At 57.4% G+C, this 27389-nt stretch overlaps 1 protein-coding gene across 2 annotated transcripts; it reads left to right on the forward strand.

Moving 5' to 3' along the window:
* AAR2 (AAR2 splicing factor) lies at nucleotides 1–19737 on the forward strand. 2 transcript variants are annotated; one of them, XM_062204142.1, is made up of 4 exons: nucleotides 1–101; nucleotides 2117–2928; nucleotides 6488–6717; nucleotides 17121–19737. In XM_062204142.1, the coding sequence occupies exons 2-4, from the start codon at nucleotides 2172–2174 to the stop codon at nucleotides 17286–17288; spliced, it is 1155 nt and encodes a 384-aa protein (XP_062060126.1). In that variant the 5' UTR covers nucleotides 1–101; nucleotides 2117–2171; the 3' UTR covers nucleotides 17289–19737. The 2 variants fall into 2 exon arrangements, with proteins under 2 accessions (XP_062060126.1, XP_062060127.1); XM_062204143.1 differs by lacking the exon at nucleotides 17121–19737 and adding an exon at nucleotides 6806–7814.
* Nucleotides 19738–27389: the final 7652 nt, after the last annotated feature.

The raw sequence follows: 27389 nt of genomic DNA on the forward strand, positions 1-27389 counted from the left end.
GCGACCGAGGACTCCAGGGGGCCGCTTTCTCGGTCGCGCCCGACCGGCGCCCCAGCGGGAGGACTTCCGGTGCGTTTCCGCGGTACCCGAGGTTGCGGGCGGTGAGTGCGGCCTTCTGTCCTCTTTTTCCCTCCTGTGATTTTTTTGTGCCCGTGGCCAGCGCGCCCGTCTCCTCGGCTCGGAACCGCGGCACGCCCTGCGCTGGCTCCCCCTCGCCGGGGTGGGCCTCGCGAGGCCCTGCTGAGCCGCCGCCGCCGGGGCGCCGGGCGCTGGTCCTGGGCTGCGCGCTGTAGCCGGCCGAGCGTCTAGCGAACGCCGGGGTGCAGACGGCCGCGAGCGTCGTGGGGGCGACAGCCGTCCGCCAGGCGTGCAGCATGGCCCGGGGGGAGCCGACTGGCTCAGCGGGGGAGGCGAACCTGAGCTGCGGGCCCGAGAGGCCCGGGTGGCCGGCGCGCAGGGACCCGACGGCGCCCGGCCAGCCCTGAGGGCTCCCTGGAGCCAGCCGGGAAGCCCCGCGGACGGTGTCAGGTGTGGCGGGGAGTGGTGGCCGCGGCGGTCTGCTCAGAGCCCCGGCCCTGAGACGGGTTGTTGGGGTGCAGAGTTCCTTCGCCCGGCGGCACCAGCTCTGGGCCAGGCCGCGTGCCAGCCGCTGCTGGGGCTCCGGGAGGCCGCGCAGGGGCGGGGAAGCCGGCTGGGGCGCACTTGGCCTTCGCGGGGTTTCCGTGTATTCGGCAAACGCTCAGGGAGAACTTTCTGAGTTCAGGGCTGGCGTGGGGAAGGCGAACGTACGAGTTATTCGGAACAGTGGCTGTCGAGCTTCCTGTGGCCCTGCTGTAACAAATACGTCCCGTGTCACCGCCAACTAAGTGTCCGCCCAGCACCTAAAGCTTTAGCAAACAGTGCTTGTCCTCACTGCTCATGACGTAGCAGTCGGACATCCTATCAGTTCTGTTCCTTTCACTTAAGAAAAGGGGTGCCGGTTGAGACCTTCTCAGTTGATTTCTTAACCCATTTTGAACTTTAAAAAAAAAAAAAGCGGATTTGCAGAGTCCTTTATAGTAGTGATAAAATAGCCCTGGCGTTCTTGGAAAGGGGCTGGGCTTCCTTTCTGTGCTCTTGGAGTGTTGAAAGTGTGGACAGAGGGAAACAGGAGGCCGAGTTTTCTGGGGACTTGTGATGTCTTATTGGGTTGTCTGGCGACACTGGCAGCAGCGGAAGGGCACTAGCTACTATGCTGGGTGTTTCTTCTGGGGCCCAGTGCAGGCGCTCAGGGAGTATGTGTTGGGTTGAGTAGTAGGTGGGCCTCCTAGGGCCAGATCAGGCAGTTGGTGGGTTTGAATCAGTTGCGCTGCAGCCACTGTTGGAGGCACAGAGGCAGCTTGTGCCTGCGGCGGTTTGCCAGCGTCCCCACGGTAGGACAGAGGCAGGTGAAGGAGGGGCAGGTGTTCTAGCGCTTTCTCTTCTCTGTACCTGTCCTGGGTCAGCCCTGCCTCCCAAATCCGTCCTGGAGGAATGACCAGAGCTGCCCCTGGTTGCAGGCCCTTCAGGAGGTTGTCTCACTCCTTGGAGTTCGGGTTTTTAATGAGTGAAGAAGGGATTTGGGGTTGAAAAGCTTCCGCTCCGCCAGCCTTTTGTGAATTTTAGGTGCCGACGGGAACTCCGTGTGTCCTTGACTTAATCCTTCTCAAACCCTCTGGGACTCCGGCGCCAGGTTTGAGGCAGGATTATAGTTCAAGATGATTCAGGAGTATTTGAGGATGAACCGTCCAGGCCTTTTCTACCCTCATCCTCTGTTGTAAGAGAGATGGGGAGTAGATCCAAGTGGACAGCAGAGAGAACGCTGGCCTGCAGGGGGGTACATGGTTGCTGACTGGGGTCCTTAATGCCCTGGGACATTCCACTTTTCGTTAGCTGTCAAGTGAATGCTCTTGTTTGTTCAATCAAAATGCAAAAATGCCCTTCTGTCTCCTGTCAGGTTCCTTGTCTGTAAGACAGATGCAGGGCGTCAGGATCGGGGAGGTGATTGTGTCAGGGTCTGACCCGATGCCTGGCACGTGGAGAACGCCCAGCATCCTCCTTGCGACTTCTCATTCGCTCTGATGTCCTTCTCTTTCAGCTGTTCTGGAGGACAAGAAGGAAGGGGTTCCTTTCGGTCACCCGCCGTTGGCCCAATGGCTGCCATGCAGATGGATCCCGAGTTAGCCAAGTGCCTCTTCTTTGAAGGGGCCACTGTGGTTATCCTGAACATGCCCAAGGGGACAGAGTTTGGCATTGACTACAACTCCTGGGAGGTGGGGCCTAAGTTCCGGGGCGTGAAGATGATCCCACCGGGCATCCACTTCCTACACTACAGCGCTGTGGACAAGGCCAATCCCAGGGAGGTGGGCCCTCGTATGGGCTTCTTCCTTAGCCTGCAGCAGCGGGGGCTGACTGTGCTGCGCTGGAACACAGTCCGGGAAGAGGTGGACCTGTCCCCAGCCCCAGAGGCCGAAGTGGAAGCCATGAGGGCCAATCTCCAAGAGCTGGACCAGTTCCTGGGACCTTACCCCTATGCCACACTTAAGAAGTGGATCTCACTCACCTCCTTCATCAGTGAGGCCACCGTGGAGAAGCTGCAGCCTGAGAGCCGGCAGATCTGTGCCTTCTCAGACGTGCTGCCCGTGCTCGCCATGAAGCACACCAAGGACCGGGTGGGCCAGAATCTGCCCCACTGTGGCACAGAGTGTAAAAGCTACCAGGAGGGCCTGGCCCGGCTGCCCGAGATGAAGCCCAGAGCCGGGACAGAGATCCGCTTCTCAGAGCTGCCCACGCAGATGTTCCCGGCAGGGGCCACACCGGCAGAGATAACCAGGCACAGCATGGACCTGAGCTATGCCCTGGAGACGGTGCTCGGCAAGCAGTTCCCCAGCAGCCCCCAGGACGTGCTTGGTGAGAAGGAGCGCGGCTGTGTGCCAGTGGGCGGGGGAGAATGTCAGTAGGGGTACGTCTGATTCAGTAGTGTACGGGGTTTAAACCTGTCCAGGAGACAGACTCACACAGTATTCCCCTGGTACAGAGGTATCTTACTCTTTTTTTTTTTTTTTTTTTAATTTTTTTTTTTTTGACAGGCAGAGTGGACAGTGAGCAAGAGAGACAGAAAGGTCTTCCTTTTGCCGTTGGTTCACCCTCCAACGGCCGCCGCGGCTGGCGCGTTGCGGCCAGCGCACCGTGCTGATCCGATGGCAGGAGCCAGGTGCTTCTCCTGGTCTCCCATGGGGTGCAGGGCCCAAGCACTTGGGCCATCTTCCACTGCACTCTCTGGCCACAGCAGAGAGCTGGCCTGGAAGAGGGGCAACCGGGACAGGATCGGTGCCCCGACCGGGACTAGAACCCGGTGTGCCGGCGCCGCAAGGCGGAGGATTAGCCTAGTGAGCCGCGGCGCCGGCCCAGAGGTATCTTACTCTTAACGCTGAAGGTTTTGATTGGAGACTGGGAGTAGGGTTCCAGTAATTGATCTTTTCGTCTGGGTACCTAATAAACATTCTAGGTGAACCTGGTGCTGGTGTTCCTGTGTTTGGGAACCACTGATGACCCAGCCCTATAGGGAGAAGGCTCGGCCAACTAAGTGGTCAAACTGGGACCGGAGCCCTGGGCTCTTGGTTCCTAGGCTAGACCTTTGTTCCTGCTTCCTCAGTGTCGCCTGACCTGCAGGATGTTACTCACCTTGCTAGCCAACACCAGGCCACTGCCTTTGTAAAAAAAACTATTATGGTTTTTGCTATTGCTTTCCCCGTTGTTACAAATATATGTTCATCATAGAACAAAATTAACTTCATTTCCTATCCCATCGCCTAGAAATAACCATTTTTTATTTTGATGTGTTTATATTCCTTTTTCATCTGTTCATCTCTGTTTATTTCATTTCATTTTTTGTCTTTCTGTGTGGTTCCTTTTACTCTTTTAAAAATTCCATTGTGTTTAGGTTTGTATGTGACTTTTTACAAAAACAGGATTAAAATCCTTTGTTTTCTGCTTTCCCAGGTCACTGAGTACAGTGGCTACTTGATGTTCTGCAGTTCCCAACCAATTTTCTGTTGATGAACTTTGTCTTCCTCTCTCTATTATAACTGTTGCCTGATGAACCCTCTTGTGGTACTTAACGCATAAGTTTGGGGTTCAAAGTGCTGGGTGTTGGGTGTGCAGACCGGGGGTCGGAGGCTGCCACCCGTCACCTGCGACAGCACTGAGTGTGGCTGGTCAGCAAAGGCCACTGCCAGCTGGGTGATTGGAAAGTGGCTTCTGGTTTCTATTTTTTCAATGCTAATAACAGCAAACATTTGTCACATCCTAAACAGCTGTTTAAATATATATATATGTATGTATTTTTTTTTACAAATTGTCCAGCTAATTTGCATATCTTCCTACTGGAAGACTGATGAGGAATTTGAATAAAGGATTTGTCATCATTGACTCAGCTGATATATGGGACATTTTAATGAGTGCAAATGATTGCATTCCCTAGTATTTTCATCTAGTAAGGAACATTTGAAATTCCAGCTTGAAATTAAATAGAAACCCTGTTTTCTACCTGTTAAACATTTCAATTCTTCAGAATATTATCTTGTGAAAAGCTTTTTTACAATGTTAACTTTATATTTTTCAGCTCTTTGAAATGATTTCTGATGTCATAATTATTTATTTTTAAATATTTATTTATTTATTTGAAAGTCAGAGTTACACAGAGAAAGAGAGAGAGAGAGAGGTCTTCCATCTGCTGGTTCACTCCCCAGTTGGCAGTAATGGCCAGAGCTGTGCTGAAATGAAGCCAGGAGCCAGGAGCTTCTTCTGGGTCTCCCAAGTGGGTGCAGGGGCTCAAGGACTTGGGCCATCGGCTGCTGCTTTCCCAGGCCATAGCAGAGAGCTAGATTGGAAGAGGAGCAGCTGGGTGTCAAACTGGCGCCCATATGGGATGTCTGCATTGCAGGCAGCGGCTTAACCCGCTATGCCACAGCACTGTCTCCCATAATTTATTTTTAAATGATACTAGAAATGGATGCATTCAAGTAAATTCCCTAAATGCAAAGAAGTTTCACAAACTGATCAGGAAAAGCCAACTGCAGAAGCAAATCATTAACCTCAATTTTAGAAAGAAAATTTGATTATACTTTGAAAATATTGGTCAGATGTCCAGAATATCTAGACCAGGTAGCCACTCACACAAATCAAACTTCGTTCTCCAAGCTTAGGGACGGGAATCTAGTTGTTCAGGTCTCTGAGGGGGTGACAGAGCTCAGATGCTATGTAGTGAAAGGTACTTGGTGGTGAGTGCGTCTGTTCTTCTCACGGCCCACTTGTGTGCATGCCGCCAAGGCCACACAGGTGCTAGGAAGTGGCGCTAAGGTTTGAGTTCAGGCAGTTTGGTGACAGAGCCCATGCTCTTAGCCACCAAGCTGCTCGAGAGTCGGGCACAGAGCCCTGTGATTAAACAAACAAAAATGATCTGGAATAAGTCCTCCTGAGTCTTCCTGTTCTGGGAGTCTCTGGAACTGTCCCCACCCGATGGAGAATCTGCTTTCACGTCCCATTGTACTGATTGTGAAGCATTAGATGTGTGACTGTGTGCAGGCCTTGACCTCATCTAGAAAAGGAAGCACATAGCACCTCCCCGATCACCTTATGGAGTGGGGCTGAGGGGTGTCTGGTGGAATGCAGCATTTCCCTGACCTTGGAGCAGGGTCATCTGCATCGGAGTCACCTGGGGAGCTCGTTAGAGCCACAGCCAGGGCCACACAGGGCCCATCATCTCACTTCAGCCCCGGGAGCATCAGGCTTGGGCAGCTTTGCCTTGAACATGCTGAACTAGTAACCTGAGGGCATCCCGGTGTGGGATCTACTTGGCATAGTATCCATTGACACATTTCTTTTTGCACACAGAGTTAGACAGTGGGAGAGAGAGGCAGAGAGAAAGGTCTTCCTTCCATTGGTTCACCCCCCAAAATGGCCGCTACGGCCAGCGTGCTGCGCCGATCCGAAGCCAGGAGCCAGGTTCTTCCTCCTGGTCTCCCATGCGGGTGCAGGGCCCAAGCACTTGGGCCATCCTCCACTGCCTTCCTGGGCCACAGCAGAGAGCTGGCCTGGAAGAGGAGCAACCGGGACTAGAACCCGGCGCCCATATGGGATGCCGGTGCTGCAGGCGAAGGATTAACCAAGTGAGCCACGGCGCCGGCCCTCCATTGACACATTTTGTCAAGTTTAAAAATGCCAGCAGAGATAGGAATCCCTCTTCTCTTACAGTTTGATTTTACAGAAACTTAAAGCCACACTTTGGTCTTTCAGGTCACTTAGCACCTTCTGTATGCTGAATCCCAGACGAGGCTTGTGGGAGTGACAGGGATAAAACGCCATCCTCCCTTGCTGAGGTCCGGTGGAACTGACCTTGTGAAGGGCGTGCAGTGGCGTCTGCTGGCACTCCTGGCCCTTGGGGTCATTTTTCCTCTGCATCTTCCAGGTGAACTCCAGTTTGCCTTTGTGTGCTTCCTGCTGGGGAATGTGTACGAGGCATTCGAGCACTGGAAGCGGCTCCTGAACCTCCTGTGCCGGTCCGAGGCAGCCATGGTGAAGCACCATGCCCTCTACGTCAACCTCATCTCCATCCTGTACCACCAGCTCGGCGAGATCCCTGCCGACTTCTTTGTGGACATCGTCTCCCAGGACAACTTCCTCACCAGCACCCTGCAGGTGAGCAGCTGTGGCTGACCTCCGGGGCCAGAGGGGAGGCAAGGGTGCAGAAGCAGCCTCTGGAGCTTCCCTCTTGATCTCTTGCTAGGCTCCTGTGACCCACAGGTTTCTTAACGTCAGTTCCTTCACTTGTGATGCTTCCTGGGCATCCCTCTCCATTTCCGTTGTCGATTCCTCCACCAGAGACACTCTGTGGACCCCCTCCCGCCTTGCCTCCAGAGGGCCTGGCACTGGGCTTCTTGCAATTTGAACCCCCTCCGCTCTTGTGGTTACTCAGCTCAGAACAGCTTTCCGTCCTCCCGTAGCTGCGTTTGCTGCCACCCAGCAGGGCAGAGAGTGGAAGCTTGTTATTCCCAGGGAAACATCTGCAGCTCCTTAGATCTCATTTAAGCATTAAAGTAACTTTGATTTCCTGTTCAAACAAAATGTGCCAGTTTCTGCGGAGATTCTGACAGAAAAAGTGGAATTTGCTTTTAACTTGGCAATTAAATTTTCATTATGAGTGGTAATTAGGGAAGAAGCTTCAAACAACTCACAATCTTCATCCTGTGCTATTTCCTCCCTGTGCAAACAGATTAGTTTCCTTTTTGTACTTGGGACAGCCTCTGTCACTCATGTTTTGTAACTTTGTCTTATGTACAGAAGAGACCAAAGTGACCAGTTCTAAGTTTCCATACGATGTGAGACCCCCCTGCCCGTATAACGTGACAGTTCACTTAACCTCCCACTCCCACTGCGGCTAAGAGAAGGAACCAGTGAGCGCTCGTTAATGCCTGTTGGGTAGCAGGCGTCATGTGTATCATGATAGATGTGTCCCCTCATTTAATCTCTGGAACCCGGGAGGGCAGGAGGGATTGTTCCTGTTTTACAAATGAGAAAAGCAACTCAGAGAGGTTGATTATGTATCTGATCTCACACAGCTAGTACGAGGAAATCAGGATGTGTGCCCAGCCCGAGTCCTGGTTTCCTGCCTGTACTTCTGCCCCAGTGTTACTGAACACAGTGACTGACTGCGGTGGAGACGCCGGCAGGGCCTGGGGGCCAGACCACTTTCCTGCAGCCGGGGCACTGCTGGGAGAGTCCCTGTGAGCAGGACGCTGGCCGCGAGCTGTGGCAGTTGTAGGACTCGTGCAGGCCCTGTGGATGAGCCAGGCAAGCTGACACCTTGTACCTGGTATATTCCAGTTCACGAGTTAAAACTGTCCTTTTATTGGTTCTTTTTTTTTTTTTTTTTGACAGGCAGAGTGGACAGTGAGAGAGAGAGACAGAGAGAAAGGTCTTCCTTTGCCTTTGGTTCACCCTCCAATGGCTGCTGCCGCGGCCAGTGCACCACGCTGATCCAAAGGCAGGAGCCAGGTGCTTCTCCTGGTCTCCCATGGGGTGCAGGACTTGGGCCATCCTCCACTGCCCTCCTGGGCCACAGCAGAGAGCTGGCCTGGAAGGGGGGCGACCGGGACAGAATCCGGTGCCCCTAGCAGGACTAGAACCCGGTGTGCCGGCACCGCAGGCGGAGGATTAGCCTATTGAGCTGGAGCCGCGGCGCCGGCCCTTTTATCGGTTCTTGATAGAGAATTAAGTCTCTGATTCTTCCTCGTGGGGTAATCCCCCCGTTCCAGGCTGTGGAGCTGCGGGAGCAGGCGTCAGCCTGTTAACTTGTCTCTGGCAGTGGCTGTGCCCAAAGAATGATGTGCTCCCCTCGTGACGTGAGCCAGTGCTGTCGCACACAGGAGGGCCACAGTGCTGCTGGCTGTCCCTTCCGCCGTCAGCACAACCAGCAGCTGAGCTCTGACTGCCCAGGCTTTGTTGCCAGCAATGATCTACAAAGCAGAAAAGGCCCAGCTGGATTGCTAGATACCCAGGTGGGTGGTGCAGAGCTGATGGTTGGAAAATTCTGTTTTGGACTTTTTACCATATCATTATTTAGAGAAATCCAGGACATGTGCTTTTTTTTTTTTTTTTTTTTTTTTTAAAGATTTATTTATTTATTTGAAAGGCAGAGCAGAGTGGCAGAGGCAGAGAGAGAGAAAGGTCTTCTACCTGCTGGTTCACTCCCCAGATGGCCACATGGCCGGGTCTGCACCAATCAGGAGCCAGGAGCTTCCTCTGGGTCTCCCAAAGGGGTGCAGGGGCCCAAGCACTTGGGCCATCTGCCACTGCTTTCCCAGGACATAGCAGAGAGCTGGATTGGAAGTGGAGCAGCCAGGATCCAAACCGGCACCCATACGGATGCTGGCACTGCAGGTGGTGGCTTCAGCCGCTACGCCACAGTGCTGGCCCCATGTATGTAAGCTTTTAAAGACAGCCACATTAGCATGGGTAAAATCAGCCATGTAATGGCCTCAACCATTTTTTTTTTTTTCACTTTGCTATGTGAGGCCCTTTTGAATAGATGCCACTGGTTTTACAAATCCCTTGGATTTAGCTTGAGTAAATGTTGTTTTACAAAAATAGATAGGTTTTTTTTTTTTTTATTTAAAGCAACTTAAGTCATCATAATTCATTTAAAACCAATGAGAGGATAATCTGCATTTAATAGTATGTTAGGGTGAGTTCTGTACAAAGTGAGAGTTTGTATAGCCACTTGCGTAGCATTTCAGTGTACAGCCTGTAACCTGCTTTCCTCTCTTTACTACCCGTTTAGCCACAATAGGCCATAGGCATTTTCCAGCTGCATTTCTTGCCAGTGTTCCAGATGACCGTGTCCATCTGTGACTCTCCAGGGGAAACACTGACTCTGACAGTAATGGCTGGAGTATTTTTATCCTCACACCAGCTGTGATGGCCTCCTACCCTACCTGCTATCAGCTATCACCTTGGCATGCTTTATGTGTGTTCTCTCATTTAGGCCTCACTGCGATGCTAGAAGTTGTACAGGAAACAGGCTCAGAGAGGTCACATAATTTTGTCCAAGGTCAGCAGAGGTAATAGGTGGATGGCAAGGCTAAGCTTTGGAATCTACAGTCTGTATTGGACCCCCCACATATGATTAGAGCCCAGCGTGTGAACATCTCAATTCTTTGGTGTTTTTACGATTTTATTTGAAAGGCAGAGTGTCAGGAAAGAGGGAGAGACAGAGATCGTCCCTCTGCTGGCTCATTCCCCAAATGGCTACAGCAGTGGAGGCTGGTCCAGGCCAAAGCCAGAAGCCTGGAACTCTATCTGGGGCTCATATGTGGGTAGCAAGAACCTAAGTACTGGGCCATCCCCTGCTGCTTTTCCAGGCGCATTAGCAGGGCACTGGATCGGAAGTGGAGCAGCCAGGACTTGAACTGAACCGGCACTCTGATATAGATGCAGGTGTCAAAGGCAGCAATACCAGCCCCCAGCCCAAATTCTTTAAACTGACTGACTCAGAAAACAGTATTCCTGCTGCTTTTCAGGTCGTTGTGAAGCGATGGTCTTGATTTTATCACCACTTTCTGCTGCAAGTGGAAAGTGTTTTACCTGTGGGTAGTTTCACTCTAAATTGAATAATCATTTGGGAATTGAAAAAAAATCAGAAATTTCATTTCTGTTCTAACTAAAAAAAAAATAGGCTAAGGTAGGGACTTGGCTGTCTAACTTGATGTTCTGGCTTTCTCAAGGCGACCTGACTTGAACTCAGTATGTTCAACTTGAATTTTAAAAGACTCTGTTTATGACTAAAGTACTTTAAAAATTTTAATACACAGGCTTAATGATTAAAGTTTTAATCATATATATTTGAGGGGCCGGCGCTGTGGCGCAGCAGGTTAATGCCATGGCCTGAAGCACCGGCATCCCATATGGGCACCAGTTCGAGACCCAGCTGCTCCACTTCTGATCCAGCTCTCTGCTGTGGCCTGGGAAAGCAGTAGAAGATGGCCCAAGTCCTTGGGCCCCTGCACCCACATGGGAGACCCGGAAGAAGCTCCTGGCTTTGGATCGCACAGCTCCGGCCGTTGCGGCCAATTGGGGAGTGAACCATCAGTGGAAGACCTCTTTCCCTCTCTCTGCCTTTCCTCTCTCTGTGTAACTCTGACTTTCAAATAAATAAATAAATCTTTTTAAAAAAATTATATATAATTTGAAGAAAAACACCTAATGAGGGTGCTTGTTTGGAGTAATCCATTTGTTCACCAAATGTTATCATCCCATTGCAGAAGTATTTTTTAAATATCCAGGATTCGTCTGCCAACATTAAGTTGATTCATTTCTCAGCCATATTGAAAAATGTTGGCCGGCGCCGCGGCTCACTAGGCTAATCCTCCGCCTTGCGGCACCGGCACACCGGGTTCTAGTCCCAGTCAGGGCACCGATCCTGTCCCAGTTGCCCCTCTTCCAGGCCAGCTCTCTGCTGTGGCCAGGGAGTGCAGTGGAGGATGGCCCAAGTGCTTGGGCCCTGCACCCCATGGGAGACCAGGAGAAGCACCTGGCTCCTGCCATCGGATCAGCGCGGTGCGCCGGCCGCAGCGCGCCAGCCGCGGCGGCCATTGGAGGGTGAACCAACGGCAAAAAGGAAGACCTTTCTCTCTGTCTCTCTCTCACTGTCCACTCTGCCTGTCAAAAATTTAAAAAAAAAAAAAGTTCACTGGATTTCACTTTTTAAAAAAAAAAAAAAAGGTTTTTTGTTTTTAATTTGAAAGAGAGTTACAGAGAGAGGCAGAGACAGAGAGGTCTTCCATCCACTGGTTCACTCCCCAGATGGCCACAACGGCTGGGGCTGTGCCAATCCAGAGCCAGGAGCCAGGAGCTTCTTCCAGGTCTCCCACATGGGTGCAGGGGCCCAAGGACTTGGGCCATCTTCTACTGCTTTCCCAGGCCACAGCAGGGAGCTGGATTGGAAGTAGAACAGCTGGGACTAGAATTGGTGCCCATATGGGATGCCAGTACTTCAAGCCAGGGCTTTAACCCACTGCGCCACAGCACTGGCCCCTGGATTTCACTTTAATCGATAAAATAAGCAGATCATTATTAATTTTTCTGAAAAAGTCATAAAATTAATCAGAGAATAAATTATTGCTTGGAAATTAACTACTTTTTAAACCTCCCCTTTTCTGAATTCTAATTATGAGACTTTTAAAACGTGAAATTAAGAGGTCAAGAATAGATCAGTAGGACCGGCACTATGGCGTAGCAGGTGGAGCCACTGCCTGCAGTACCAGTATCCCATATAAGCACCTGTTTGAGTCCTGGCTATTCCAGTTCTTATGCAGCTCTCTGCTACAACCTGGGAAAGCAGTAGAAGATGGCCCAAGTTCTTGGGCCTCTGCACCCGCATGGGAGACCTAGAGGAAGCTTCTTTCTGGCTTCTGGCTTTGGATCAGCCCAGGTCTAGCTGTTGTGGCCACTTGGGGAGTGAACCAACGGATGGAGGAATTCTCTGTCTCTCTGCCTTTCAAATAAATAAATCTTTTATTTTTTTTTAAGATTTATTTATTTGAGTTACACCGAGAGAGAAGAAGTGGCGGGGGGAGTCGTCTTCCATCTGGTGGTTCACTCCCCAATTGGCCTCAACGGCCAGAGCTGCGCTGATCCAAAGCCAGGAGCGTCTTCTGGGTCTCCCACGCGGGTGCAGGGGCCCAAGGACTTGGGCCATCTTCTACTGCTTTCCCAGGCCACAGCAGAGAGCTGGATTGGAAGTGGAGCAGCCAGGACCTGAACCAGCACCCATACGGGATGCTGGCACTGCAGGCAGTGGCTTTACCCACTACACCACAGCACCAGCCCCATAAATAAATCTTTAAAAAAAAATACATCAGTGGGTGCCAGGGACTAGGTATGAGGGGAGGGTTTGACAGCTAAGGGGCAGCAGTATGGAGTTTTTTGGGGTGATGGCTACACAAGTCTGTATGGGCCTTCAGGCTCAGAGCTAGATACTGAAAGGAAACCCTCTATGTTTATCATGTGGTGGCTGCATGTGAATGAGTGAATTTAATTATGTGTATATTATGCCCAAATAAGGTTGATTTTTTTTGTTGTTGTTGTTGTTGTTGTTGTTTTTTAAAAAAAAGGTCAGCCTAGGCAATGCCCTGGGCCCTGGAGGCCTGCAGAGCGCCTGCCTCCAGAGCAGCTGGGCTCCCTATAGGAGTGCTGAGGCCAGCCATAGAGGGGACTGTACCTCTGTAAGACAAGGGGGCGCGGAGGGGAAGGAGTGGACTGAGCTCCCTGCTGGACGGGGTTCTGCTCGGCGTGTGCCGCCGCGTGACGCAGCACTCCAGGCATCCTCGCCTGTGCGGTGGGAACAGTCATCTCCTGTCCTCCTACCTCCCCGGCTTGTAGTAAAGAGTAAGCTGACAGGTTCTTTAAAAAGGACCAAGCACTTTTCAAATTAGAAGCCTTATTTTTTAGACTGAAGGCTTCTGCTGTACCCGCCTCTAGTTGATTTTACTCCACGCAGTGTTTGAAAGATGGGTGGGGAGGGTGGGTGATGAATGTGAGCCCAGCTCCTTCCAGCCTCGCACTGCTGGCCACTGCCAAATGTGGAGCAGTTCCTGTGTCTCATTCACAGTGGTGAGGGAGCACCCCGGGCTCCCTGATTCTTCGCCAGGCCCAGGGCAATGTGATGTATTACGATACGCTAGTCGGGCCTCGTTCCCTGCCCTTAAAGGTACGGATCGCTGGTACAAGCACACATGAGAATGCGGTGCAGGAGGCCCAGGCCCAGTGCGGGGAAACAGAGCAGTTCATTGAGCGTGGGCCTTTCTGACGGGCATGTCCCAGGGCAGCACCAGGGGCCTGGGAACCAAGCTGCCCCCTCCCTGGATGAACTCTTCTCTCCAGCACATCAGCTCATCGAGCATGGTTTGGTGTCAGGCACTGTGCAAAGAAGCACAAACAGGTTTTCCAGGAACCAGTGGTCTTTGTTCTTCCGTTCATTAAACACCTGATGCATCACCCTTGCCCGCCGTGTGCCAGGGAGCTATGCCGGAGCCCTTGGGCCTTGTGGGCAGGATCAACAGTAAACGAGACTGGGGCCATGATCCAGGTATCCCTGGGTGTTGGAGCACAGAGGAACAGCCTGTTCCATCTGAGCCGAGCTGGAGTCACAGGTAGAAACCAGCTGGTGAAGGGGAAGAAAGCAGAGGGAAGGGACAGCACTGGCACGTAGCAAGGCACAGGGGAGACCTGAGCACGTGTGGCCCGCTGTTCTACATGGCCACCAAGAGACAAGTACAGGTTACTGTGTAAGAAACAGGAAGAGGTTTGTGCTTATTCAGCCTAGCAGGTTCCCCACCACCTTTGGGGTCATGCCCATGGGTGCAGGCCTCCGGAGCCAATGTCATTTGAATGAAGTTTCCCTGGCACCCATACCAGGCCCCCCCCAGCATTCAGCCTTGCCCCAGGGCAGGGTCCATTAGCTGCCTGCAGCCAGGCCAACTGCTGGCTTCCCTGCTGCCCTGAGATCCCACAGTCCCTCTGATGAGTTATCGATCTGCCCTTTGCTGTGGCTACACTTCCCACTCCTGTCTGTTCCCAAGTTATGGAAGCCAAATTCTGTTCCTCATCCCCCATCCCATCACTTTGCCTCTGCCACTGCCACCACCAGCCCCCCAGAGTGGCTCCAAGGCTGCCGACAGGAGGAGGGAGAAGCAGCTGGCAGAGTGCTGTGCCTGGACCAGCTGCGAGCCCGCCAGAGCGGGGCGGGGCCCCGGAGCCCAGAACCCTTCCTTGGTGGTCTGAGGACCAGCTGTGGATCAAAGAGCTGCGGCCCACTCCCGCGTCTGGGGGTGGCCTGGGAAAACCACGCCTTCCTTGCCTGCTGGACGGCCACGGCCCAGTCACTTCCCTCTCTTCAGCCTCCCTTCCTTCCGAGAGGCATTCTAGAGTCTTCTCACTCAGATACTCCAAACCTTTGCTGCAATCAGTAAGATGGGGTAAAAGGAGTAATGGGATTGCTAGACCCTTAGAGGGGACTGGGATCTGGGAAGTCTGGAGTGGGGTTTCAGACGTGGAGAGAAGGGCTCCTCTCCCCCACCAGTGTTTGCGTTATGAGAATGTCAAAGTAGGGATTAACACCCAGAATGCGTCAAGACCTCCTGTCCCTCAACAGCAACAGCAGCCCAGTTAAAAGGGGCGGCGGGCTTAACCAGGCACTCACCAAGGAAGATAGGCCTAGGCGTGGCCCATGTGCCCAACGTCACCGTCAGTGGGAAGACGCGAATAAAAACCACAGTAAGCTTCACCTCAGGCCCATGATAGAGCTAAACAGCAGTAACAGCTGGCGTTGTCTAGGACCTGGGAGAATGAAAGCTCTGTGCACTGTTGGTGGAAATGCAAGATGGCATAGCAGCTATGGAAAATAGTGTGGCGGCGCCTCAAAAAACAAAGCCCAGAATGGCTGTGCCAAGTGACCCCACGTGGGAGCTGCCCCCGAGAGAAGCGAGAGCAGAGCCCGTGTTTGCACGCCTGAGTTCACAGTAGCATCAGGCCCACAGCCGGAGGCGCACACAGCCCTCGCGTCCACGGCCGGTGAAGGTCGGAGCTGGCCACGTGGGGCAGCATCGCTCAGCCGCGGAGAGGCAGGGGATTGCAGTGCTGTGGCAGTGCGGATGGGCCGTGAGGACAGATGTCACAGAATTCTGCCTACGCGAGCACCTAGATGGGTCACCCTCATAGATGGGTCACCCTCATAGATGGGGGGTCACCTTCATAGATGGGTCACCCTCATAGATGGGTCACCCTCATAGATGGGGGGTCACCCTCATAGATGGGGGGTCACCCTCATAGATGGGTCACCCTCATAGATGGGTCACCCCATAGATGGGTCACCCTCATAGATGGGGGGGTCACCTTCATAGAAGGGTCACCCTCATAGATGGGTCACCCTCATAGAAGGGTCACCCTCATAGATGGGTCACCCTCATAGAAGGGTCACCCTCATAGATGGGTCACCCCATAGATGGGTCACCCCATAGATGGGTCACCCTCATAGATGGGGGGGTCACCTTCATAGAAGGGTCACCCTCATAGATGGGTCACCCTCATAGAAGGGTCACCCTCATAGATGGGTCACCCTCATAGATGGGTCACCCTCATAGATGGGGGGTCACCCTCATAGATGGGGGGTCACCTTCATAGATGGGTCACCCTCATAGATGGGTCACCCTCATAGAAGGGTCACCCTCATAGATGGGTCACCCTCATAGATGGGTCACCCCATAGATGGGTCACCCTCATAGATGGGGGGTCACCTTCATAGATGGGTCACCCCATAGATGGGTCACCCTCATAGAAGGGTCACCCTCATAGATGGGGGGTCACCCTCATAGATGGGTCACCCTCATAGATGGGGGGTCACCCTCATAGATGGGTCACCCTCATAGATGGGGGGTCACCTTCATAGATGGGTCACCCTCATAGAAGGGTCACCCTCATAGATGGGTCACCCCATAGATGGGTCACCCTCATAGATGGGGGGTCACCCTCATAGATGGATCACCCTCATAGATGGGGGTCACCCTCATAGATGGGTCACCCTCATAGAAGGGTCACCCTCATAGATGGGTCACCCCATAGATGGGTCACCCTCATAGATGGGGGGTCACCCTCATAGATGGATCACCCTCATAGATGGGGGTCACCCTCATAGATGGGTCACCCTCATAGAAGGGTCACCCTCATAGATGGGTCACCCCATAGATGGGTCACCCCATAGAAGGGTCACCCTCATAGATGGGTCACCCCATAGATGGGTCACCCTCATAGAAGGGTCACCCCATAGATGGGTCACCCTCATAGATGGGTCACCCTCATAGCCAAGCTTGGGGTGGGGGGTGTCAGGGCTGCGGAGGAGACATCAGCGAGCTCAGGTTAATGGGGGTGGAATTTCCACGGGGAAGATGTAAAGTTCTGGGGTCAGGCAGTGGAATGGGTGCCCAACAGTGGGAGTATGTTCAGCGCCACTGGACTGTGTGCTTAGTGGTTAAAATGGTGAACATTGTGTCTGTTACCACAGTTAAATAAGAAATTGGACATGAGAGATGGCGTTTAAGCGGGTGGAAGCCTCACACCGGCAGCCCATGGCAGGTTGAGGAGATTGGAGCAGCAGTTGAGCTCCTGGCTTAGGGCCTGGGACTTCGTGTGACCCGTGCACTTACACACCCTCGCCGCCGGGGTCTTCTCACCACCAGCTGCCGTGGCAGCTGCCTCTTCCTCTGAGCTGCTGCCCAGTGGACCCCCCGGGACAAGGCTGGGGTGATGGTGCCGCTGGCCCTCCTGCCATGGGTGGCTCTGCCCTTCCGGTCCTGCCCCGGCACCTCAGCGGGGTTTGGACCTTCTGTCTTGGTTGGGGGTGGGGTGGGAAGGGGAGCGCAGCAGGTGTCCTGGGCCTGTGCCAGCAGCAGCTGCTCTGCCAGCCTGGAGGGCTGAACACACGGGGAAATTTCCACAGCTCTCCCGGCCCCTGTGTGTTCGGAGAGTGACTGGTCCTCTGTTCTCTGTAGGTTTTCTTTTCCTCTGCCTGCAGCACTGCTGTGGATGCCGCCCTGAGAAAGAAGGCAGAGAAGTTCCAGGCTCACTTGACCAAGAAGTTCCGCTGGGACTTTGCTGCGGAGCCTGAAGACTGTGCCCCGGTGGTGGTGGAGCTCCCCGAGGGCACCAGCACTGGCTGACCGGGGGCGCTGGCGCAGCCCTGGCCTCTCCGCTCGCCCCTTCCTGTCCTTGGAACAGCCAGGGCTGTGCTCCTGCCGGTCTGCAGAGATGGAGCCGGTTCCCTCCGTCACCAATAAATAAGTTCCTTCCTTGCCAAGGAGTCTCCCAGGCTTGAGGTACATTTGTGGGTTCCCTGTCAGCCTGGCCACGGTGCTACCCTGACTGAGTTTCAGACCGGCTCTTAGAGTGGCTCCCGAGATCCGCCTCAGCCACGGCTCCGCTCCTGCCGCTGGGAAGTGTGTGCTCCAGGCCGAGGCGCCCGGGGTCTGTGAAGTCAGATGGGGAGACGAGCCAGAGTCTGCCGCTCCCTGACGAGGGCAGCTCGTGGGCTCTCAGCTCCCAGGAGCCCTGCACTGGGAGGACAGTGGGGCTTCGTCTGACCGGTAGTGGTCAACTCTGTGTCCTGGCCTCGGGCCCCAGCGGCTCACCTCCTAACCATGGTTTGGCCCCTGCCTGCGGCCTCCGACCCAGAAGTAGAGCTTGGCAGCCCTCCCAGATGTCCCCAGAACCTCCAGGACTGCTCCTGTTGACCTGAACACAGCAGAAAGAAAGGTTCTTGCCCTGAGCAGACCTCGGGGGCCCTGGTGCGGTTCTCTGCCCCTCTGGTGCTGGAGATGGCCCGGTCAGCCTGCGTCCTGCCGGCCCCGTTGTGGGGCTGCCAGGCATCAGGAGCCACGTTCCCGGCTGTCCAGAGGCCCGCAGGCAAGCCCAGCCTCCCGTGTGGGCGGAGTTCCGTCTGGCCAGGCACACAGGCCCCACTGCCCTGCCAGACTGGGGCCATGATCTGAGTCCTCGCCTTCCTCTGGGGCTCACGCCGGGTTCTTGAATGAGAATCCCTGCTGGTTAAGATTTCTGGTTCGCCTTGTTTCCTTGGAGATGTTTTTCCAAGAGTATAATGTACATTAAAGTCTTCGAGTTGAGACCAAACCCCCCTGTGTGACACTGTCTTGCAGTTAATCTGCCCAGTTCCCAGAGCGGCCCAGCCACTTCCACAGTCACCCATCTCCCACCTGCACCTCAGTGTTGCCTGCGCTGCCCAGTGAGGCTGCTGAGATGGGCACACCCAGGAAGGAAGCTGTGACCGGAAGTGTCCAGCCTCGTATTGTTTTCCTTCCCAGGCCCACGCACCAGAGCTTCCTGGGAAGCTTGTTAGAAATGTAGATTCCAGGCCGGTGTCGTGGCTCAACAGGCTAATCCTCCGCCTTGCGGCGCCGGCACACCAGGTTCTAGTCCCTGTTGGGATGCCGGATTCTGTCCCAGTTGCCCCTCTTCCAGGCCAGCTCTCTGCTGTGGCCAGGGAGTGCAGAGGAGGATGGCCCAAGTACTTGGGCCCTGCACCCCATGGGAAACCAGGAGAAGCACCTGGCTCCTGCCATCGGCGCGGTGCGCAGCGCGCCAGCCGCGGCGGCCATTGGAGGGTGAACCAACAGCAAAGGAAGACCTTTCTCTCTGTCTCTCTCTCTCTCTCACTGTCCACTCTGCCTATCTTTAAAAAAAAAAAAAAAAGAAAAGAAAAAAAAAGAAATGTAGATTCCACGGAGTGACGTCCTGACACGCCATGCCATGCGTGGCACTGCAAACAGCGTGCTCCAGTGGAGAAGCCAGACATGTTCCCTTTCTCTGCGTGTCCACAGGGAGAGCAGGGCGCGGGAGGAGGCTGCTGCTGGCTCGGGTTTCTCTCCGGGGGTGACGATGCTGGCGTCAGATGGTGAGACCGCTGAAAGCATGCACATTTCTGTGGGCTGGGGGAGTGCCCGCTCAGTGAGAACTGCGCAAGTGCAGGCGCCGTCAGTGTTCTGAGGTTTGCCCAGAGGGAAGCCACGTGACCTGGAGGTCTCCGACAGCCTGGCACGTGGCACCCAGCACCCTGGAGGACGGCGCTGTTGGCAGCACCTGGAAGGCAGGCGCTGGACCTCCTCCCCACTCTCACCAGTATCCCGCGTGGTAACAGAGCCTGCACCATGAACAAGAACGGGTCAGACGAGGACGGCCGCTGGGGGCTGCGTGCTCCACCCCCCAACAGCACGTGCTTCGTTCTGCTGAGGGGAAAATGGACTCAGAGAGCTTCCGTCACTGCCAGGGTCACACAGCTGAGGACTGAGCACAAGCGCCGTGTCCACGCCCACTGCCGACCACGTGCGTCCAGGACAGCCATCCCCTCTGCCCGCCGCCAGTCCGCTGGGTGACCTTGCACAAGCCGCTGGAGTTCTCTGGCCTCAGTCCGGCCAGGATTCGGGGTGCCTGTTACTCTCCCTGCCCCTTGTGGGACTAGTTGTTTCCCAAGGGGAAGCTGCATTTGCACAGGGCAGTGTGGCGGGGCCGATGGGAAAACACCCATTAGGTCTCCAGTTTGGGGCTCGAATGGTATCAGCTTGAGCCAGCAGTCCCGTGTGTCTTTGATGAATAAAAAATGTGAAAACAAATCAATTATTACTTAATTCTTGCAGTCTCGGAAGGCAGCGCCTTGGAAGCAGCACCAGCGGCGCGGCAGACCTGAGCCGCCTTCCGGCCCTCGCTCACCCAGCACTGCCGCTCCTGGCAGGGCCTGGCCTGGTTTTAAAATCCTCTCAAACGCAGGCCTCCTGGGGCCGGGCTCTTGTTTGCAAGGCTGCTTTATCCTATTAACAGAATCAGCAAGGAGGCGGCTTTGCACCCCTCGCCGCCCTGCGCCTCGTGGCGTCTCGTTTCTCACCGTGCGAGCCGAGGAGGAGTTCTGCACGTTGATCGCCTCTCACCTCCGCCGTCCCGCCCCCAGCGTCATCCCCTTGTAAACATTACTTAATATTCCCGGGGCACCGTGACATGCTGGTCTCGCCAGCTGATTACACTTGGGCTTGACCGAGATCCTGGCCCCTCCTGAAGCAGAGCCTGGGGATGCAGAGGGAAGGCTGTGGGCCGAGCCTGCACTGGTCCCGCCCCGCTGACCAGCGTCTAGCTCCCCCCATGCTTGGTGGCCGCCAGGCCCTTCTAGATCTTTCTGTCTGGAGTCTCCAAGGTCTCTGGTGCTGGCTCAGCCCCTAGCTGGGCGCTGCTGAGATGTGGGATGAGAGCCAGAAATCATCAGCTGCTCACCGCTGGGAGCTCAGTCTTTACTCCTGGGCTCAGCCCCACCCTGCCAGCCAGGCCCGCCCACAGGTGTCCCGCATTGCTGTTCCCCTATGTAGATTTCTCTGGGAAATGAGGATCCCGAGAGTGGCCAGGAAGGCTGCGGGGTGGGAGGCAGGGGCAGTGGGGGGCTTCTCTGGCGTGTGGGAAAGGAGCTCGAGAGGGCCCACTTCCCAGGGTCCTTGTCCTGCTTCCTCCTTTCCCAGGTTTCCATTGCAGCCACCTCCCATTTTCACCTGCTCGGGCCTGGGCCTGGGCTCTCACTGCCAAGCAGCCGCCCGCTGACAGCTGCACCTGCGCGAGCTCGCGAGCTCACGGGGACCGCTGGCCCTTGCCCACGCCCCTTCCGGGGTGCCTGGGAGCAGGGAAGCTGGAGGAATGGGAGCAACGGCGCAGGTGGCGAGCCAGGTGAGCGCTGTGGGGCCTGGGGCCCAACAAGAGGCTGCGAAGTCCAGCGGGCGCCCACCCCCGCCCCCAGCCCTTGTCGCGGGAGTGAAGCCAGCAGAGCTGAGAGCGGGAGGAGAGGCCCCGGCCCGGGCGGGCTGCTGTAGCGCGAGACGGGGACGCACGAGAGGGTTCCAGGCTCGCTCGCGGTGCGTGGTGATGCTGGCCCCAGAGTGCATGATCGAAACAGGGCAGGCTGGAGCCCGGCCCTGCCCCGGCAGCGCCTCCGTGGGCTCTGGCAGCTCTCCCTGCTCTCAGGCCCTCGGGGTGCGGTCGTGTGGGGGCGCAGGGGGTCCCCCCGATACTCCAGTGTCTGCGCACGGACAGGGCGCTGAGGGCGGAGGTCTCTGTGGGTGCCCATGTTTCCTGGGCAGGGCTCTCCCCCTTCCAGCACAAAACTGCCACACACGGGGCCTTAGGAGGCCTGGGGGGGACCTGGCCACGGTGCTGGGTCCCGGTCTCGCCTCCCCAAGTCGGGAGCTCAGCTCTTGCGGAAGCTCTGGGCACTCCTCGTGCAGGCTACGGTGCCCAGGCCTACTGTGTCTCGGAGCCTGCCCGCCCTGGCCGCCGCTGGCCCGAATATGATCTCTGCAGGAGAGCCGTGGCTGCCAGCGCGACCACTGGCAGCGTCCTCACCGGGCGCCAGCCCTGCCTACCACGCGGGGCGTGACCACGTGCTAATGGCTCTGCCACGCGCTCTGTGTCTGAATCTCGCGCGTGCGCATACAGGACCCGCCAAGGGGGAGGACCCGCTTCGGGTGGCGAGGAGGGCGGGGGCGGACGCACAGGAAGGAGGATGCGTGGCTGCCGCCCCGCGCCGCCCCGGGGTTGCGGGGCCAGGAGCGCCCGTGAGCTGCCCGCTCGCTGTGCTCAGCCAGGCCAGGGGAGGACGCGGGGCTGATTTCATGCGTGGGCAGCGAGGCCCAGCACTGCCCCTGGGCGCGCAGGCCGAAGGCGGGGCCCGCGTGGGGGTGCGGCGCACGTGCTCCGTGCCCTGTTGCAGATTGCTCGGCCCGTGCTGGTGTCCCTGGCGGGGCTTCCCAGGGGCCCTCGGCAGTCTCATGGTGAAGTCGCGCCGTTGCAGAGCTGCGCGACTCTGAGCGTGTTCCTTCGGATGTTCCTCCGCGGCCTCCATGCTTGCAAGTCCATTCCCGAGAGAAGACACTGACCCGTGGCCTCCGCTTCTCCCGGGGGGGCGGTCTTCCGTCATCGCCCGGCCCGGCCCCGCGCTGGCCCGCAGCCCCGCTGGTCCTCCGCGGCCGCCTGGGCCCGCCCCGCAAGCCCGCAGCAGGGCGAGGTGCTCAGCGCCTGGCACGCCGGAGCGGGAAGCCCCCTCCCCTGCGTGTGCACTCCCGTCCCGACGTGGGGCCACTCGGCTGTGTCACCTTTGGCAGCGGTGCCAATCGCGGCCCCCAGCCCCTCCTCCCCACCGCGGGCCAGACGCTCGGCCCGGCTCGCCCGGCTCTTCCCTGCGATGCTCTTCCGGAGTCGGGGGCCTCGGAGGCCCAGTGCCCGGTCACAGAGAACCCCAGACGAGGCCGAGAGGCAGGGCCAGCCGGCAACATCACCGGAGCACCTGGATTGAGCCCCGCCTGCAGCCCGCAGCTCCCCGGCTGCCCCTCCTGTGGCGCTGAGGGACCTTTTAACTCCAGGCCCTGTGTGGCAGATTTCCGCCACGGCAGACAAAATCCTGACCAGCTCGCCCCTGCGTCGCGGGGCTTCCGGCCTCACTGCCGACCTCCTAGGGTGGCAGAGGTGACCGGGGGGCTTCAGCACAGCCTCGTCCTGTAGTTGGCGAAGCCAGGCTCCCAGAAGGGGAAGGATCTTTCCCAGGGTCACGTGGTGAGCTGTCGCCTGCCGGAAGAAGAGAAAGAACTTGTGCCCACCGGCCAGTGGCCAGTGGCCTGAGCTGTGCCGTGGCCTCAGCACCGGAGAGCTCCCTGCTGCCGATCTGTTGCCTTTGGCTGTGTAACCTGGTGGGAGCCGTCGTGTAGCCGAGGGGCGGCGCCGCTCGGGGCTCAGCCCCTGGCGGGGACACTGGTGGTCCCGACCAAGGCGGCGTGTCCTGGGTGCTGCCTGTGTTCCAGGCAGCGGGCTAGACAGCAGTAGCTTAACCCGCAGGCGCCACCGCCCCCGTGAGATGGTTGCTATGGAGATCCCCAAGTTACCAGCAGTTGGGGAACTTTCCAGGGGTCGCAGTGCAGTTGAGCCACACACGTGGGCCGAGCCGGGTCGGCCTGACCCCGAGCCCAGGGCCTGAGCTCCTGCACAGGCCGCGGGGGTGGGGGTGGGCGGAGAGGCCAAGGGCAGGGCTCTGCTCCCCAGGGCGGCCCTTGGGAGGCCGACCCAGAGCTTCCAGTTTTTCAAAAGAAGCTGGAAATCTGGATTTTTACATGAAATTCATCTATTTTTGAATGTTGGCAACAAATTCAGATTTTTTTTTTTTAAAGCATTGCACAAGCCAACGAAAACCACATTTGCGAGCCAGGAGATTGGGATTCTCCTGCGTTTCTCTCCTCTTTGTGGGGCTGGGGGAGGGCACTGCGATCCTGGGGTCTCTGTCCATGCCACGGCAGAATAGCTGACCCCCCACAACCTGGGTGTAGACCCCCCCCCCACTGCACGTGTTCGTCCCTGAGGGGCCAGAACTTGCCAGGCTGTGCCAGGGCCGTGGAGCAAGACTGATTGTCCAGTCTCACAGGCCAGGAAACAGAGACCAAGCGAGCAGTTGGGGCCGCTCGCGTCCGTCCGTCCCTGGCCGAAAGTGCTACTGGGTCGGAAGCGGCCCCTGGCGGAGCTGCTGCCGTGTGCTAGCCGCTGGTGGCCGCTGGCTCGGGGGAGGGAACGGCTGCGGCCGGCACAGGGCGCTGAGGGTTCAGGAAGCTGCTGAGCCTCAGTGTTGTCACCTGTACAGTGGGGGCAGGAGCAGCTCCCAGAACCGGAAACGCCAGGCGCAAGGTCGGCCCCACGCGTGCTTCCTTGGCTTCCCATCGGTCCAGGACACAGCCCAGAGCTGGGGAAGGGCCTCGCTCGCTCCCCACACCCGGGCACGGTCCTTCCTGCTCGCTCCGGGCCGCTCTACCCTACCTGGTCCGCCCCGAGGAGCAGCCTGGTCACCTGTCGAGTAGACCAGCGGGGAAAGGGACGGGAGCCGGCTCTGGGACGGAAGGGCTGGGCCCAAGCCCAAAAGCCCGCTCAGCCTGGGCCCTCTGGGGGCTCTCGGGACAGACAGGGACCCAGGGAAGGCCTCGTGACCCTCTGGCCCGCGGGGCGCGTCCCGGCACACACTCCACCTGCTGGTCACGGTGCCCTGCCCTTCTCCCCTCAGCACCTGCAAGAAACCCCACACAAAGCGCCCTGCTCTCAGGACTGGGGCGGGGGCAGGCAGGCCAGAGAGGGTGAACGCTTTCTGCAGGGTCCCCCAGCACGCGCACGCCCCCGCTGCAGCCTGGGGCGTGGACTTGCGGGGGTGTGGCTGCTCGGTGGGGGTGTCCCTGTGTCCCCGTGGCTCCTCTGACCTGTCCAAGGCTCCAGAGCCTCACGTGGGGCCTGCAGACCTGGGGCGGTCCCGCTGCGGGAAGCTGGGAGGTGGCCGGGAGTCCGGGCCTGCGGTAACCCTTCGCCCTGTGCCCCAGTCTCTGCAGCTCCGGTTTCTCCTCTCTGAGGGGCCGGGGGCTGTTGTGCCGCCCACCTCCAGGAGCAGGGGCTGGGCCACAGGGATGCGCAGTGCATCCGAGCCAGGACCGGGGGCCAGGACCGGGGGCCAGGGCCGGGCTGCGTCGCCCCTCCTGCAGAGCCGAGTCTGCTCCCGACCCTCCCCATCCTCCCCAGGCAGGGCGCGGGGCCATGCACCTGCCTCCAGCCCCGGGGTGACAGTCTCATCCTGGGCCTGGCCCAGAGGAGAGTGAGCGGGCGGCTGGGCTGTGCGGGAGCTGCATCAGCCCCTTCTCCCAGGGAGCCGCCCCAAGCTTCCCCGGGAGCCCGCGGCCTGGGGGCACGTGGAGACCCCTCTCCAGCTGTGAGGTCAGCCCAGAGGATGGCTCCGCCTCTCCTCCGTTCAGCTCTGTCTGGGGTTCCCAGCTCTGCATCTCAGGAGCTGCCCTCGCGGGGAGTCACTCGGCCCTTGTTCCTCATCCCCCCGCCACCTCCAACAGGAGGGATGGGGCCGCACAGGGCGGGGCCGAGGTCAGCGGGGAAGCCTACAACCTTGTATGGGTAGACCTTGTGGCCAGAGCTGCCTGGAACAGAGCCTGCTCTTGCCAAGTAGTGAGCTCTCTGCTCCCAGAGGCAAACAAGTGATGCCTGAAGGCTAACGGGGCTAGCAGGAGAGGACCTGCACTAAGTCCTTAGTTCATGAATCTCCCTTCTAGAACTTTCTCCAAAAGCCACCCCCTAAGGCATGGTCTTAGCAGGCCCCATTCAGGGCAGAAGGAAGGGGAGGCCAGGTGCTGAGGCCAGCTGCCCCCTTGGGCCCAGCTGCCTTTCCATGGGCTTCCCCAACCTCTGGATGGGGATCCCAGCTGGGGGGGTGCCACCGCGGCCCCGGGGGCCGGGCCCAGCCTCGGCGGGTGCGTGTGGGAGCCCGGGCCAGATGTGGGGATGGGCAGCTTCTCGGGGCCCAAGGCTCTGTGCCCAAGCCACGAGGCGGGTGGGAGGGAGCTCGGCAGGGGGCGCTCAGCCGCTCCTGGGAGACTCGCTGCGCCCACGTCCCAGCCACATCAGACCTGCGTGTGGTGTGCAGACGCCCACACGGAGACACGCCCTCCGGGAGCAGGCAGGCGGGGCGCAGGGCGGGAGCCGCTTCCTGCCCTTCCCCTGGGCTGAGCCTGCCCGCCCTGCACCCAGTCACCTCTGGAGCCCAGGCCTGGCACACAGGAGGTGCTGAGTGAGAGACTGTGGGCGAGCGACTCCTCGCTCCTGCAGCCTGCTGTGTGGTCAGCTCCCCCGGTCAAGGGCAGGAGATGCCCTGGGGCGGGGGCCAGCGCTACAGGTGTCTGTGTCCACCTGCCCCCCGGCCCCGCCCACAGAGGCGGAGCTCAGCCTGTCACTGCTCCCTTCTAACGGGGCAGCCACCCCACTAGCACCTGGCCTGGACGCTTGGCAACTTCATGCTACCGCATTCTAGAGCCGCAGACTACAAACTCGGGAAGCTGTGGCCAGTGCGTTTTAGACCCCCAGAGAGCTCAAAGCACAGCTCTGGGGTCTCAGGGCTGTCCCCCAAGCCGGGGGAGCCCTGCTCCCACTGCCTGGCTCCCGGGCTTCAGAGTGGGGAGAGAGCTTTGAGTCCAACCCAGTCCTGTTTGTCAGAAGAGGAAACAGGCTCAGAGAGGGTGAGTGTCTGGTGCGGGGTTGCACAGCAAGTTAGTAGAAGCCCTGAGAGCAGAACCTTGCGCCCGTCCGTGCAGGGCTGGAGGCAGCAGGGGAGGCAGAGCAGGGAATGTTTGGCCACTGCGAGGATGTTCTAGAGAACTGTTTCTGGAAAACCAGACTGGAAGGAAAGAGGAAGAGGGTGCTGGCTGCCGTTGTTTGCAGCCTGCCTCCGTCTGGGCGCCCGCTCTCCGCAGGCTCTGGCTCTGCCGCCCACGGCTTCCTAAAACGGTCTCTGCGAGCTGATTCCAGAGGGGACGGCAGAGCGTGCGCCGAGGGGAGGGCCGGCTGCAGCGCTGCGCAGGCGTGGGCGCCCCCAGAGACCAGCCCCTTCCCACGGCCACCCTTGTTCCCCAGACAGCAGGGGACAGACTGGGCGCAGCTCCCTCACGGTGCTGACTGCTCAGAGCAGGTTGCTTTTCCTTCTTAAAAAGCCAATTCAAAGGGCGGGCACTGTGGCGTGGTGGGTGAAAGCCGCTGCCTGCAGGGCTGGCATCTCCTAGGGACACCTGCTCGCTCCCGACTGCTCCACTTCCGATCCAGCTCCCTGCCAATGTGCCTGGGAAAGCAGTGAACGATGGCCCAGGTGCTTGGACCCCTGCACCCACGTGGGAGACCCAGAAGAAGCCCCTGGCTCCTGGCTTTGGCCTGGTTCAACTCTGGCGTTGTGGCCATTTGGAGAGTGAACCAGCAGATGGAAGATCTCCCTCTCTCCCTGCCTCTGCCTCTGTCTAACTCTATCTTTCGAATGAATACATTTTTAAAAAACATTTAAAGAAATTATATAATACAGATCTACCATAAAATAAAAGAAAACTAAGATCACCTGCAATCGGCCCTTAATGAAGCAACCAGGAACTTCTGGACCAGGTGGGGGTAGGAGTGGGAGGGGGTGCACTGCCCCCCTGAGGCTCTGTGAGGCGCTGCAGCTCACCTGGTCTGGCCTTGCCTGGCAGCGGCGGGAGGGACTCCAATAGATCCGTAGCAGACTGACTTTTTAAAAATGTATTTCTTTTATCTGAAAGGGTTAGGGAGAGACACAGAGATCGTCCACCCACTTGGTTCACTCCCCAGATGACCTCAATGCCAGCTCTGGGCCGGGCCGAAGCCAGGAGCTTCTTCCCGGTCTCCCACGGGGGTGCCAG

This window comes from Lepus europaeus, chromosome 10, assembly GCF_033115175.1.
Source record: "Lepus europaeus isolate LE1 chromosome 10, mLepTim1.pri, whole genome shotgun sequence".
In the NCBI taxonomy this organism is placed as follows: domain Eukaryota; kingdom Metazoa; phylum Chordata; class Mammalia; order Lagomorpha; family Leporidae; genus Lepus; species Lepus europaeus.

Bases quoted from the DNA above. Each gene is read 5' to 3' on its own strand.
- AAR2 (XM_062204142.1), top strand. From the start codon at position 2,172: ATGGCTGCCATGCAGATGGATCCCGAGTTAGCCAAGTGCCTCTTCTTT. The intron at 2,929-6,487 runs GTGAGAAGGAGC...TGCATCTTCCAG, and splicing joins CAGCCCCCAGGACGTGCTTG to GTGAACTCCAGTTTGCCTTT. The intron at 6,718-17,120 runs GTGAGCAGCTGT...TGTTCTCTGTAG, and splicing joins TCCTCACCAGCACCCTGCAG to GTTTTCTTTTCCTCTGCCTG.